This window comes from Acomys russatus, chromosome 12, assembly GCF_903995435.1.
Source record: "Acomys russatus chromosome 12, mAcoRus1.1, whole genome shotgun sequence".
In the NCBI taxonomy this organism is placed as follows: Eukaryota; Metazoa; Chordata; class Mammalia; order Rodentia; family Muridae; genus Acomys; species Acomys russatus.
In genome coordinates this window covers 9,976,267-9,991,000 of record NC_067148.1, presented here as the reverse complement: position 1 = coordinate 9,991,000, position 14,734 = coordinate 9,976,267, and the positions used below count along the sequence as shown (strand labels likewise).

The 14,734-nt window shown below is 43.9% G+C and overlaps 1 protein-coding gene across 1 annotated transcript in view; it reads right to left on the bottom strand.

Annotated features, from left to right (window-relative positions):
* Plcl1 (phospholipase C like 1 (inactive)) overlaps positions 1–14,734 on the bottom strand; it is a 306,702-nt gene that overhangs the window by 48,390 nt on the left and 243,578 nt on the right. The window contains exons 2-3 of the mRNA XM_051153833.1: positions 6,112–8,586; positions 2,442–2,645 (exon numbers count right to left, since the gene is read on the bottom strand). Of these exons, the coding sequence (XP_051009790.1) occupies positions 2,442–2,645; positions 6,112–8,586 (2,679 nt within the window). The remainder of the gene's footprint in view (positions 1–2,441; positions 2,646–6,111; positions 8,587–14,734) is intronic.

Genomic DNA, 14,734 nt, shown 5'->3' with positions numbered 1-14,734 from the left:
TGTGGTTGCCTGTGGAGGCTGAAAGAGGAACCGAGATCCCCTGAACTCGAGTTACCAACAGATGCGAGCTGCCATGGAGGGCTTGGGAGTGGAACCTGGGTCCTTTGCAAAAGCAGCAAGAGCTCTGAACTGCTGAGCCGCCTCTCCAGTTCCTCGGTTCCTATCTGCAATTTAGTTAATTCCTCCATGTCAATGCTACGGAAATCCTATATTTTTTGCATCTATAAGCCCTAATGATAAATCTAAAGAACATAGATCAAATGAACACAAGCATTTTAAGTAGTTTCATCCAACTTTTCTCCAATAATGTACATAGCAATTTATTTTGGCACTACGGGCAGAGAAAGAAAAGTATCTAGCTTCTTAAATTTCCCTCCGTGTGTGTAAGTATGTATAAGTGTGTGTGTGTGTGTGTGTGTGTGTATGTGTGTCTGTCTATGTGTGTGAGTGTGTCTGTCTGTGTGTGTGTGTGTCTGTGTGTGTAAGTGTCTGACTATGTGTGTGTGAGCGTGTGTGTGTCTCTGGGTGTGTGTGAGTGTGTGTATGTGTCTATGTGTGTGTGTCTGTGTCTGTGTGTCTGTGTCTAAGTATGTGTATGTGTGTCTGTGTGTCTGTGTATGTGTGTGTGTGTGTGTGTGTGCGTAAATGCATAGCAAGGACTACAGATGAACATTGCTCTGCCACATTTTGGACTGTGAGCATATCTTTTGCTGAGCCTGGAGCTCACTGTTTGGGCTAAAGCGCAAGTCAGAATGCTACGGGGATCCACTTGTCCCCACTCCCAGAACTGCAGTTACCAATGTGTGTGGCCACATGTGGCATTTTATGTGGGTACTGGGGATTCAAACTCAGGTCTTCGTGCTTGCACAGTAAACACTTCACCCATGAAGCTATCTCCCCAGCCCTCTGTCTTCTTAAATCATGAATAGAAGTGCTATGATTAAAAGCACAAGGCATGCCTGAGGATTTAATGGAAAGGGGACTATCTCATCCCATGACTTTTAAGACATGGAGTCTCGTTATCTTATCCAGACTAGATTGGCCTTGGTCTTTTGGGCTCAAACAGCCGTCTTACTGGAACAGCTAAGGCTATAAGGGGATACAATAATGCTTCATTTAATACGTTAACTTATCTCATTGGAAAATTATTTTAAAAGCAAATGTGCTGTGCATTTCATTGATGGGCTTTTAGGCAAAGGGGATTGCCTATCAAGTTCTGCAGCAGGGTCTGCACTGGCCCCGGTGCCCACCTCCTCCATAACAGAAGAGGCAGCTGTAGCCACCTCAGAATGACACTTCACACTGCATTTTGCAATGCACTGTGGCTATGTATCAGGTCCAGGCTGATGACCAGGAAGGGAAGGTAATATTTTTCTTGTCTGTTGTTCCAGAAAATAATATACTAAAATAAGAAAGATATGCCCTCTCCATCATTTCTGATGGGTGGACTACAAGTGTTACAAACAGAGTATAGGCAGCCATTTTGGACTTTGAAGATAAGGGCTAAATTTTGGGGATAGAAAAAAATAGACAATTAGAAGGAGCCTGGGTGCCTAACAACTTGGCAAAGGTATTTCCTCAGATAATTTCTGGATAAAAGTTTGCATTTTAAGCCATTAATTTGGTTGTTTTTGAAAAGATATATTTTTTAAAATTTATTCTCTGAGCCAAGTGTGGTGGTGCACGCCTTTAATCCCAGGACTTGGGAAGCAGAGGTAGGCAGATCGCTGTGAGTTCAAGACCAGCCTGGTCTACAAAGTGAGTCCAGGACAGCCAAGGTGACACAGGGACACCCTGTTTCGAAAAAAAAAAAAAACAATAAATAAATAAAATTTATTCTCTGAAAATTTCATATATCACATGTGGGAGAGCATAATCTTGACTGGTATAAGAAGTCTCTACATCTTTCTATTCTTACTCTTTTGTAAGCGTTCTTCTAGATGAATATATTTATTTATACTAATTGGGTATGTTATACATTTTGTCATTTGCTCTTTAATTTTGTTTATAGCATGAAACACAAAAATAAAGTTATCCCCAAATCTAATCACTACATAAATTCTATTATATAATCAGAATAAAATCAGCTAGCATCATTAGCTTAGAGATGTTTACAGACAAGGTTTCTGTCTCAGCCAGCCCTGAGCAACACTGAGACCTGAATCTTTCTGAGAAGGGCATCATTCAGAAGACAAGAAGGCATGCATGCTTCTGAGGACCAGAGAAACCACTCATTCTCTGTCAAGGGAGAGACTGTCCCATTTGCCGTGTCCTCAGAGGTCTCACTGGGGATGGGCACAGAATGGCAAACTCTGGCTACCACCTCCAGCCACACCACACAGGCAGACGCTGTGTTCTAGGACTTGGAAACCCACCAAGAACATCTGCTTTTAGAGAGTTCTATACATAGGGTTAAGAAACGGGAAGTTGCAACAGCCTACCAGGTCGTATGCAGCCAGCATCCTCTTTTGCACATCTGGAATGGCACCCAGAGGCTCCAGGTAGGGAAAGCTGTCCTTCATCACTAGAGACACAGAGGGAGCACTGTCGCTGGTGATGAGACGAGAGGACAGGGTTAACAGGCACTGTTTCAAACTGGCAATCGGCGGGAGTCCACACAGCTCCTTAACAGACACTATGGCGTTCTACGGGGAGAAAACATGGAGTCACATGTCTGACCACATGGAACTGCACCCCAGCTTACACCCAATATAAACTCACCAAATTGCACCATCAGAGACATGTACAAGGCAGAGCCACCTGGACTACAGTCAAGCCAATCTGCTGTGACGTGCAGAGGTGACACGGAGAGATGGCTCACGGCCTGAGCCATTGGTTTCACTATTTACCAATGACCACAGATATCCATCAGAAACAAAGCGGACTATGGCTCAAGGATGCCCAGTGCTTTTCAACATAGCAACTGGAATCCCCCCACACACACTAGCAAAGCCTAGACATGAATACTTCATTTGAATTTTTATCACAGGAATCAGAGAATCCGCATGCCACTGTATAATATGCCATATCCCTTAGCATCTCAGGACAGTAGACATCTTATCTATTGATGGTGCAATTTTTAACAAAATTGAGGCACCGTAATATAATGAAAATGTCTCTTACATTCAAAGAGACTGAAACTTTTGCTGAGCTTCAGGGAGAGGTAGCAATATACCTGGAGGCCGCATGAGACTGCTATCTCCTGTGCACCGTCCTGTTAAGAGGGCAGTGTGATGGCCAATCTTACTTACTGTGAACTTCCCATATAATCACCTTCTACAACCTAAGGTAATTCATTGCTTAATCATCTAAAATTGTCTTTTTCTTCCATGCCTCTTGACCCAAGAGTGACACATGTGCCTATGTATTTTATGGTAATAAATGCAAGAAATAAGCAAATAAATTGGAAACAATCTTATAAAATGATTATCTGCCATAAATGTTGAAGACAACCTACGGATAGTGCTTGATAGCCTTTGATGGTTTGTTTGCTCTCTGGGTCAGCTGGGGTAGATGGAGTCCATGACTTAATCCCTTCTAAAAAAACTAAAGGTTTCTGTTAAACGTCCCACTCTTACCCACGTGATGCTTCCTGTGGTGTCCAATTAACATATAGCAAATGGCAGGGACAGACATACACAGGGAGGAAGAGAGTCACAAGACAGACAGGCAAAGAGTGAGACTCACACAACAGAGAAATGACAGAAGACAATTGAGCCTGGCCTCACTCTTGGTTAAATTACACCATGGGGTGTGCTTTCTAATTTCTTTTTCTTAATGAGACTGTGACACATTTCAGGTACTCTGGGGGCTATTATTAATGTGTTCAAACCAATGCTAAAGTAATAACTTGGAATAGAAATTATATGTATTACATTCATTAGTAACGAGCAGCATCTAACCTACTTGAATGTCTCATGAATTTATTAGTTATCGTGGTATTTTTATTTTTTACAGACTACTCTCCAAATAATTCTTTCTCCAAACTACTTTGTTAGGATGCCATTAATTATTAACACTGCCTTTAAAAGCCTTATAAAACAGCTCTTCTCTTTTATTATGTGTATGTGGTGTGCATACACGCATGTATGTGTGTTTGTATGAGTGGCACACCTGTATGCACACGTGTGTGGATTGCATGTGGAGACCTGGGTGTCTTCTTTCATGCGTGTAGGAGGTGCATTTCCCTGTCCTGCTCCAGCGGCCGCTGCCTTGGCCTCAAGCATGCTGGGATTACAGGAAGTTGCAACACATCCACCTTCTAAGTGGGTTCTGGAGTTCTAAACTCCAGGCCAAGTGCTTTTCTGGCTGAACCCCAGTCAAGTACTCTTCTCAAGATAATATTCTTTAAAAAACATGAACTAAAGGTTGTATTTCAAGACTTACATAAGAAATACATGGAGCCAAATTTGAATGCAGTTAGGTATAAAAATTACCTACAGGTAATCTAACCTAGGGCTTTACAATAAGGTCATATTTAATAAGGAATATTACATATAAGATAAGAGCATATTCAGAGGCTATTTTTAACTGGCTAAGCAACCTCCCTTGAATCAAATATACATAGTCTGATCATAGGTATTCACACGTGAGTTTTCATGTCATACTATTTCCCACTATTCGGCTATCTGAAGAACTTCTCTGTGAGTTAATAATTTCACTACATCATGGCTTGGTAGTTCCACTTTACTTGAACTATAATGGATTTTGGCATCGGGCACTCAGGGATTTAAAGTCTAACTTTGACATTTATTAACTGCAAGATCTGAGAAGTTATTTTTTTTTTCTAATGCATCTGCTTGCTTGAGGGCAGACCTTCTGGGTGGGTGAGTATTATAAAAACGCTAGCAAGAGAAAAAGAGTGACTGAATTATGTTCAGCTCGCCATACAAGACCTTAGTGAATACTTGCTGTCTGCTCATTTCTCAAAAAAATGCTGTCCTCACTCAATCAAATACATTATGTAGCGTGAAAAAGAAGTGTGAAGCCACCTCTGATTGTGCATCATGAGGAAGGGAAGGTGCCTGGGTTTCTCTGTGTTAAAGCAGTTCCTGTGTACGCTCACTCAGGCCTCACCACAGCCTTGCGCTATGAGTCTCACCTTCTTGCCTTATGCAGAGAAAACTGATGATCAGAGACCAGCGAGCATCTGCTCAGGACCACACAGGGACAGGTTTAGCCCAGAATCCACATCCTTCCAATTAAACCACCTTTCTAATTTGAGTGTGAGTTGTATTTGTTTAGCCGTGTTTTCTCTTGTGGGTAATAATCTGTTAGTACACACTTAGTAACTAAAAGTACAATGGGCTTCGTTTTTATAACATGCGACTTCAAATTCTTTTCTATATTTGTATCTGCAAGTATTTTACATAGATGCTTTCAAATCACATGCATATGGATTGGTATGTATTTTATACACTACTCCCACATGTGTGTGTGTGTGAGTGTGTGTGTGTGTGTGTGTGTGTGTGTGTGTGTGTGTGTGTGTTTATGTCAGATAGACATGCCTGTCCCACAAAGGGACCAGAGGAGAATGTAGGGTACCCCATCCATCACTGTCCATCTTATTTCTTTGAGACAGGGTTCCCCTGTCTGAACCTGGAGCTAGGCTGCTGGCCAACAAGCCCCAGAGGTCTCTCTGTCTCCACTCACACCCAACAGGAGGTCACAGGCACATTTAGCCACACACAACTTTTTATAGGGATGCTTGGGGTTCGAACCTAGGTTGCATGGCAAGTACTTTTACCCATTGAAGCCATGTCCTCAGCTCTTACCCACGTTTTATATTTTACTTTTCCCACATTGTTCATGTATACATTCCTGTTAATCAAGTATTATATGTTAAGTACATGGAAAAGATACCCTGCATTTTGCTATACTGGTGCACCATTAGCTGGCCAGATTCAACCTTGCATTCACAGTCAGAGGCACCCGTTTTTTCATAGGTGACAAGGAGCACCATTCAGTGGTGCACGGATCCGCACCGTGTCTCTGAACATTTGCAAAGCAACCAGCAGCAAACCACGCAGTCACCAGTTTAAATGGGTGTGGATAACAGAGGCAGCGAGTGGGGGGGGGGGAGGGGGGACGACTGCACGGCTGTTTTCCTACCTGCATGTTTTCTCTCATGTCTATGGCTTCTCGTAAAGGGTGAACTGCTATTTTGAAGATATCGTCTATGGTTTTAAGACCGATATTCCTGAGCATGGTGTACTCTCGAACTTTCTTCCCCATTCTCACTGAAAGGCTACGCTTCTGTGCTTTTCCTCCTCCGCTTCGATTGGTTATTGCTATGTGGACAAAAAGGGTCACGTGCTCCATGACGTCCCCCACAAAGGAGCGCAGGGGCACATGCCGGTACCCGGGCTGCAGGCATTCAAACGGGATCGTGTACTGCCCGATGAACTCGTCCCCGATGTAGTCATCATCCAAAACCACAAACCGGACCATGGTCAGCTCAGGGAGGTTGACTTGAAACTCAAAAGTCTCATCAAAGATGGGATTGTCGCTGTTCTGCTGCACGGTTTTAGTTCTCTGCTCGGAGCAATCAGCTGGGATTCCGTGGATCTCCACGCACACGTAGGGGTCTATGACATCCCCTTTGGCACAAGCTCCCTTGGGCTTCGGGAAGTTCTGACCGCTGATGATCTTAATGTGGAGCACCAGGGGGGACACTCCAGGCACAATGCCCTTTGTATTTGCGCTGAAGTACGAAACTTCATCTCGCATGACAGACGGCCTCAGGACATAGCCGCACCCTCCGTTTTGAAGAAACCAGCCCGTGTGCAGGTCCATCATTGGGCCAGGGGTTTGAAAATTCATTGCCACGATCTGACAACCGCAGTTCCAGAAGTCCTGTGGGTTCAAGTTACTGGAATCGATCCGCATGGCACTGGGATAGATCCTCGATAAGAACTTCTTGTTGTAATTGACGAAATCCTCTGGGTACTCGTTGGCGATTCGGCTGGCCTCCGTTTCACTAAATGAACAAATTTCCCAGTAGTTTTGCGTCTTCATCGACAGTTCAAAATCCCTGGACTGAACAGACTTGCATATGGATACCAAATCAGAGAGCTCTCGGCAGAGCCAGATAAGCTTTTGCTCACCGTTGTAGTCCCCGGACATCCTCCGAGACATCTCGGCTTCTTCGTCCTCATCCGTCACTTCTCCCTCTAACAGATCCGACTCAGAAGGGAGCTTCTTTCCTTTCACAATGATCATGTTCTTCAGTTTTTCAGGAGATGGGAGGTAGGATTCTGAGGACAAAGGCGCTTCCGTATAGAGTTTATTGCCGAACGCCTTTTTCATCTGCTCAGCCATGACTTTCTGCTGAGGTAGGGAGCAGTGATTGCCCAGGCAGAGAATGAGCGGGTACTCGGAAGCGACAAAGGCAAACTTACTGATCACCTCCACAACACTTCGGAAGGAAAGGTGCGTGGCCATGTTGTTTCTATTACAGAGGATGGGCTCGTTCTCTGCGCCATCCGTCACGTCCAGCTCGATGCTCCGGCAGCCCATTTTCAAAGCCCTCACGTACCCACTGATATCAGCCGGTCCCCTGAACTGGTCTTCTATCAGGTAGGTGTTATGAGACGCATTGATATAGTAGTGAGATAAAGGTTGGGTCATGTCTTGGGCAACTTTCTTCTGCTCTGGGTCAAAAATGTCACATTCCGGAGATAATAAATACTGGGTGAAACCATCGATGGCGAGAAAGCCCTTCTGACGGCCCTCTTCGGAAAGTTCGTATCTCCTAATGATGTCTAAGCACATTTCCTCAGTGATGTGGGTGACCCCTTGCTCGGCTTCTAAGAAGAGCATGAGGTCATCGGCGTCCAAATACTCCTTGTTCTTAGATATCTGGACAAGTAAGAAGTACACTTCCGGCCTGGTGCAAAGTTCACAGAAAGCTTCACAGAATTCCTCCTCCGTCACCCGGGTGGTTAGTTTTTCTTTGCTCTTCTGGATCTCTTTAAACTTTAACCTGATCTTAGACTCCTTCAGGGTGGGGTTGAGTTGTTTTATTAACTCCACGGAAGTGTCTTCTAGCATAATGCCGTTGCCGTCGACATCTGCGGCCTCAAACACGGTCTTCAGCCACAGGAACCGCGGTGTGTTCTGGTTCCCCTCCATGAAATCAAGCGGTTGTTTACTACGCGAGACCAAGTACCGTAAGCCTGACACCCAGATGTTCGCTACATCTGCTGAATTGGCGACTAGGTCCAGAGACTCGTAGTTTTCCCCATGGAGTATAGAGAAGGCGCAGTCTTCGCAGATCTGGTCGGCGAGGCCATTGTTTCTGAATGTCTCTGTGTTTTTCCCCAGTCTGATCTCTTTGATGGCAGAGATGTCCAGCTTGGCTTTTTCCAGGTCTTTCTTGGAAGGCTCCCAACGTAGAGCCTGGAGGTCTGTGTCTAGGGTGAAAAAACGGTTGTAGATGCGAGAGTTGGGGCGCACTTTCTTCAGCTCGCAGCCAGCCTGCATGAAGCTGATGCAGTCGTGCGCGCTGCTAATCTTCTTCTCTGAGGGCATGCTGCTGAACGACACTGTTTTCTTTCTCCCGCCACATTTTTGGTTCGAGGGATCCTATAGAATAACCAGGTGAAAAAATGGTCAGTCTCCTTTAGGAAACACAAACTCAGTAACTCTCTGGGAACTTCTCAAACTCTGTGCAGACAGTCTGGTACTGAGCAGAAGCTAGCCTGAAATTTGCCTTTTCACTGTTTCAGAAGACACATTACTGAGAGAAATAATACCATTAGGCTCCAAAGGGGACTCATTTGACAAACGCATGTATGCCCTCAAAGGTAATTATCATATAAAATACTATATAATTATAGTATGCAGTATTTTACAGTAATTATATAAAAGATTAAGAACAAAGCCCAGCTTAGGCTCACCTAAAGCCGTGCTAGGTACAGTTCTTAAGAACCTCCAGCACTGGTACAGCAGACAGCATCCATTGGACTGTGTTCAGCATCCATGTGCCCTGTGGCTCTTACACTGCAGGCCCAGGTCGATGAGTGCGAGAAGACGGATTTCGTCTTTGCCTTGGACTGTCTACTCTATCTGTTGCTGCCAACCCACGTCCACTGAGCACCTGACCCCTTCCACTTAAACCGAATAATTCTTCACTTTAATGAAGTTTAATAAAGTTCTCAACTACATTAGCAGTTCAAACTATTCTCTCTGGAACGTATTTCTAAAATGCATGTTTAACGTGCTGGGAGTCCTAGATCTCATAAGCAATAGTAGTGACATGGGAGTGTGACTGCTTCAACGGACATTGTCCTCTAAGCAAAACTGGGCGCTGACTTTCCTTACTCAACTCACTGGGTATGTTATCTGGCATAAGTCATTTAACCTCTCTGGATTTTAATTCGACTTCTCAAGTAAGATTTGGATGCATAATCTATATGTTAATACTCAGGGTTGTCATGATGCTCAAAAGAGAAACATCCATGCCCATTTTGGTTTGTAATGATAAGTCCTCACAAAGGTTTTCTTCTGGAAGTGAAATTATGTCTCTGCTCTCTGTGCCTGTAGGACTGTCCATAGACATCCACTGGAGTTTTGGGAGTTAGCAAGACGTGAACTCACTCCCGACTCCTAAATATTTAAGAGGACCTTTCAGCAGTAGGTTGAAATATTTGTAAACATCCAAATGATATCACCGCTCTCAACACTGCAAAGCATAACCAAAGTGACCTGGGCTGTCTCGTTGTCAGCGTCTTTACAAAACACCATCTTAGAACCCACTCTCTGGGGCAGTGGCCTCATCAAATCCGCCCAGCTTGTATAAGCCTGTCTGTCCTATGTTCAGTAAAGGTGAGGAAAGTTATTATTCAATTGGCTAAAACTCTGAAGGCGAAAGGAAAATAAATTATGCTTTATTTACGGTATGCCGGCGGGGTGATTCAGTGACCAAAATACACATCAGATATTCAAGTGACACTGATATAAATTGCCCAGTTTGGGCTGCAGAACACCGCCCCTTGGTTCTGTGGCATTTGGCAACTTGCTCCTGCTTTCCCAGAGAGTTGCTATTTTTAAGTATCCCAGAGTGGTCCATTTCCTCCATCCTTAAGTTAAAAAACAATGATGAGTCTTCAGCTGTTTCAACATTCATGCTCCACCAGAACACATTTAAATTTATCACAGCCCACATGCCCAGAAATGTCAGATGTGTGTGTGTGTGTTTCCACCCCATCAAAGTGCGACCCTAATGCACTGCTGGCTGAGATTAATCTACCAAGTAAAATAAAGAGGGAACCTGAATTGTGGAGGCAAATTAGAGAGTGACTCAGCTTTCAAGCTAACCACTTGACTAGACTTTTACACTAATGAGAGCTTCGCATGAAAAAAAAACATTGCATATGACATCGTGTCCCAGTTAGAGTCATTGTTAGCAGAGTCCCAGAACCTAAAACAGTCCCAGGAAACTGAAAATGAGGGACCAGTGTTCCTCTAAGTGCACACTCGCCCTGCATGAGCGGTGACAGTTGTCCTCGCTGAGGCCTAACCCCCCTCTCCTGACGTAAGACCCTGCTTATCTATGAGAACAATCTGCCACTGCCAGGTTGGCCTTGCTCCACAACCCTCTCTTCTTTGCAGTGATAGGTCCTTAAATCAAGTCTATGCCACCAGGAAGACAGGATTTCAAGAGAAGGATGGTTTCTATCAAGACTATAAAAGAATCTACCTGCTTCAGAATGCTAGGTTCTTGTTTGGACTTGAAAATCACGTGTGATTATAAAATAGATTCCCCCCAAGTGCTAAAACTTGGAATCTGAAGAAAGAAAGAAAGAAACTAATAAAGAAAGAAAGAAAGGAAGGAAGAAAGAAAGAAAGAAAGAAAGAAGTGAGTCTCATGTTGTCATAACACAAAAGATAAAAATTCAGTTATGAGAAGTCCCCAAGTGAGCTGGAAATTGGCCATGCATGTGTGAACAAATAATTAGCATGTCTACTGATAGCTAGAGCCAAGGTTATTTATATTAAAATATGCTGGAAAAGATTCAGGGTGCTGATTACTTCTCCAGCTCTGCCCTAGACAAAGAAAAGGGCTGGTCCTGGACAGCAGTCCTCACCCGGCTACTGCTGTGTTCCTGCTTGGGCCAGGCTGGGAGAAGGGGTAAGGTATCACTCAATGTCTTGCCGACAGGGACACTCAAGTCTCTTGAGTCCCATGGCCCCCTGGACAGTGCTCTATACCCCAGACCTGCATCCACTGCAACAATACATTTGAAGACTGGTCCTGGAGAAGGGGAGATGTTAAGACAAATAGCCTGATAAACAGTAAGGGACTTGGATAAAAAAACTCCCAACAGCTATTGCACATTAAGCAAATCGCCTGCAGTCATCTGTAGACTATGAAGACCAGTCCTTCCGGCCCTTGGGCAGGTCCCAAGAAGAGCCAGGCTTGATCTCGGTCCCAGTGTGCTCTTTCCAGCTTCCACCCAATCAGACGATGGAAACGACCCCATCAGGCAGAGCATGTACCAAAGAGATTCTGTTAAGCAAGTAACGTTTAGCTCTTCCCAAAGCCAACTCTCCTTGCTATGAATAAAGACAAAAGGTTGAAGTTAACCAGGGTAAAATAGCACACTGTGGTGCTATTGTCTCCAAAGTCAAAAGCTGGCCTCAGTGTCCAGGAGAAGATGAGGATCAGACGCTGAGCACGATCCCTGCCATGTCCTGAAGTTCTCGTTTAAGTTTTCAAATGATCGTTTTCTGTGAGGCAATCACATTTAAACCCAGCAGAACGATAAAAACAAATGAGCCATATTGGGTTTACATGGTCACCGAATGGTTCTAAGCATTGCTTCATGTCTTGACTCCACAGTCTTTGGAAATAAAAGCAATAACTTATAAAGGGTTTAGCCATCAGCATCAGAAGAGCTTTATGTCCTTGTAGCATGCAGTACATACTGCACCCTTTAGATAAAGTGATGTATTTGTTTGCCTAATGCACTAGTCACAGAGAGAAACCCCACACAATCTCCTGCTATCAGCACTAATTTTTAATCTAGACATAATTTTTGAGCTGCTAGGGGAACTACTGAGATATTGCTTTAATTGTTTTCTCTGTTTTCTACGTTGTTTTTCATCTCTGGTAAAGAAAAGAAAAACAATCACAATTAAATGAGAACCCTGCTCATACAACAGTAAAAGATTTACAGCTCCTTAAACATATTTCATTAAATTAAGATTGGGAACAGGGCAGGAGGGAGTTCACATAAGCTAAATTAATAAAAGCTGCTTCTGTAAATTCCCACCGACATCTGCTCTCTCGTTTTCCATCTAACAACATTAATATGTGGCAGCATAACATGAAAATAACTTTTTTTTTCCACAATGCACTGATAAGACCCAGATAAACAGTCCATTTGGTGGGGGGCGCAGCTTTAAATCTCGTTCATGAAAACATTATCTCAACAGAATAACTTTAGGGGGGAAAAACTACACTGATCCAAGAGACAGTGGGAGTTTTATCAAGCCTGAGGGCCTGAGTTCGATCCCTGGGGCCCACGTGGTGAAAGGAGAGAACTGACTGCGGCCAATTGTCCTCTGACCTCCACACATGTGTCATGGTGCATACATGTCACCACCCACCCACACAGCTAGACAAAGCAATGAAACTTTTTAAAGAAACAGATAAAATAACAAGTAGGGGTTTTTTTGTTTTGGTTTTGGTTTTGGGGGTTTTTTGTTTGTTTGTTTTTTGTTTTTTGTGTGTGTATGTTTGTTTTGTTTTGTTTTGTTTTGTTTTTGGTGTAAGATGATTTGGAGGTTTCTAGCTTGAATGGGAGGTACATATAAACGCTGCTGCATGAGTTACGGAGCACAGGGCCGTAACATTAAGGACAGTGTTTGCTTTGGGCTAGTTTGGGTTCGGATGACTGTGGATGCTAGACAGAGACATCCGAAGGGAAGTTAGTCCCAGGGGCTGATTGTCAAGTAAGCTCTGGAGTTGGGAGTTACAGTTGAAAAGATTAAATGCCGTAAACTAACAACATTGAAATAGAAGCTAAACCCACAGGGTCACTCAAGTGTAGATGCTGAGTAAAGAAAGACATGTGAAATGATGGTGAGAGGAAGGGGGAGGGGGAGGGAAAGGAGGAAGGATAACAGGATTAGAGGGAAGGAAGAAAAAAGGGGTACGAGATCTCACAGAAGCTGTAAAAACGGATCTATGGTAGTTGCCTGGGCTCAACAGTTCATAGCTTGCTGCTAATTTCAACAAGCCGACGCCATGAGCGATGCTGAGAACTAAGAACCAAGGAGAGAGAAGCAGGCAGCAAGGTCCTGTTGTGGGAACAGGGACCAGGGCACTACAGCATAATAGGGAAGGGTAGGCTGGCCCCAGGGGAGACTAGAGCAGCAGACAGAGACACAGCCTACACTGGTTTTCTCCACACTCACTGGTGATCACCCAGTGGAATTCAGCTCCCAGACACCCATTTCCCTCATCCACCCAAGTGCACATCAACGTTTGGCAGTGAAACAGTCGAGAGGAAACCTTACGTCTCCCATTCGCATGACATCGCAAAGCTGAGGGAAGCAAACAAGATCAGCTCCATCCTGTTGCCTTCTCATTTCAGGTAAAGGGAGAGTGCACATCTAGATTATACCACTAATTCCACATTAAGGCTTCCAGAGTTATTTCTCCATAACTCTGGTTACTTAGAGCAGAGTCGTACATAGCTAACTCACATGGGTTACTGCTAACAGCACGCGGCCCTTACTGTGTGCAGTGGCAATAAAGTCCCGGATCCTCACCAGTGTCAGGAAGGTTAAGTTTGGCTCAAGGCCAAACTTTCTCTACAGGCTCTCTAAATGAAATTACTAAATAGCTGATCACTACTTTATTCTCCCTAAACAACACACTCATTCTATGTCATGTTCCACGTCACCAGGAATAAAGGCAGTGTCCAATGAGTGCACACCCAGGTGTCCTTCCAATTCAGTTATATGGCTGTGCTTAATCACACATCTCATTATTAAATCACACCCATTTAATGAAATCCACTGAAGATTTCTCTGCCCAGAAACATCTCAAGAAACAGGGATGAATACAAGTTAAAATACAGAGTGCAGCCAATGAGGTGCCTGCCTTCTACAAACTAAACTGCAGGTAGCAGGTGACTCTGATGTTTCTCATTTGGAAGCAAAATCAATGGATGTTCTAGAGACAAATCTGAGGGAACAGTGTAGAGTGAGTCCTTTCAGAGTGGCTTCTCAGGACTTTTGATTTGTTAGGAGGAGCCTTCCCTCACACTACGCTGCAGCCATTAGGCGATGGCACTGCACAGAGAGTAGATAACTTCTTCTCTTCTTTCTGTCCAGTTAGGACTTTCCCGCGTGGGTGTCTTTGCTCCTTTATAGCTCACGTTATTACAAATCTGGTGTTTATTTTCCCTCAGATGCCCTCTGTGTCTCCCATGGGCTGTGTGCTGTGCAGTGGTCTGTCCTCTAAAAAGTAAAACCATCCATTGTTTTTGAATGTGCCCTAAGATAACCGGAAGGATTTCCATGGTTGAGACATGAAGTTCTTCTTTTCATCCCTAGATCAGGATTCTCAGACGTTAGGAAAGAGGGTGGGTGAAATGTTTAAAAATAACAAAAATTGAAAGAAAGAAAGAAAGAAAGAGAGAAAGAGAGACAGAGAAAAGAAAGAAAGAAAGAAAGAAAGAAAGAAAGAAAGAGAGAGAAAGAGAGACAAGAAGAAAGA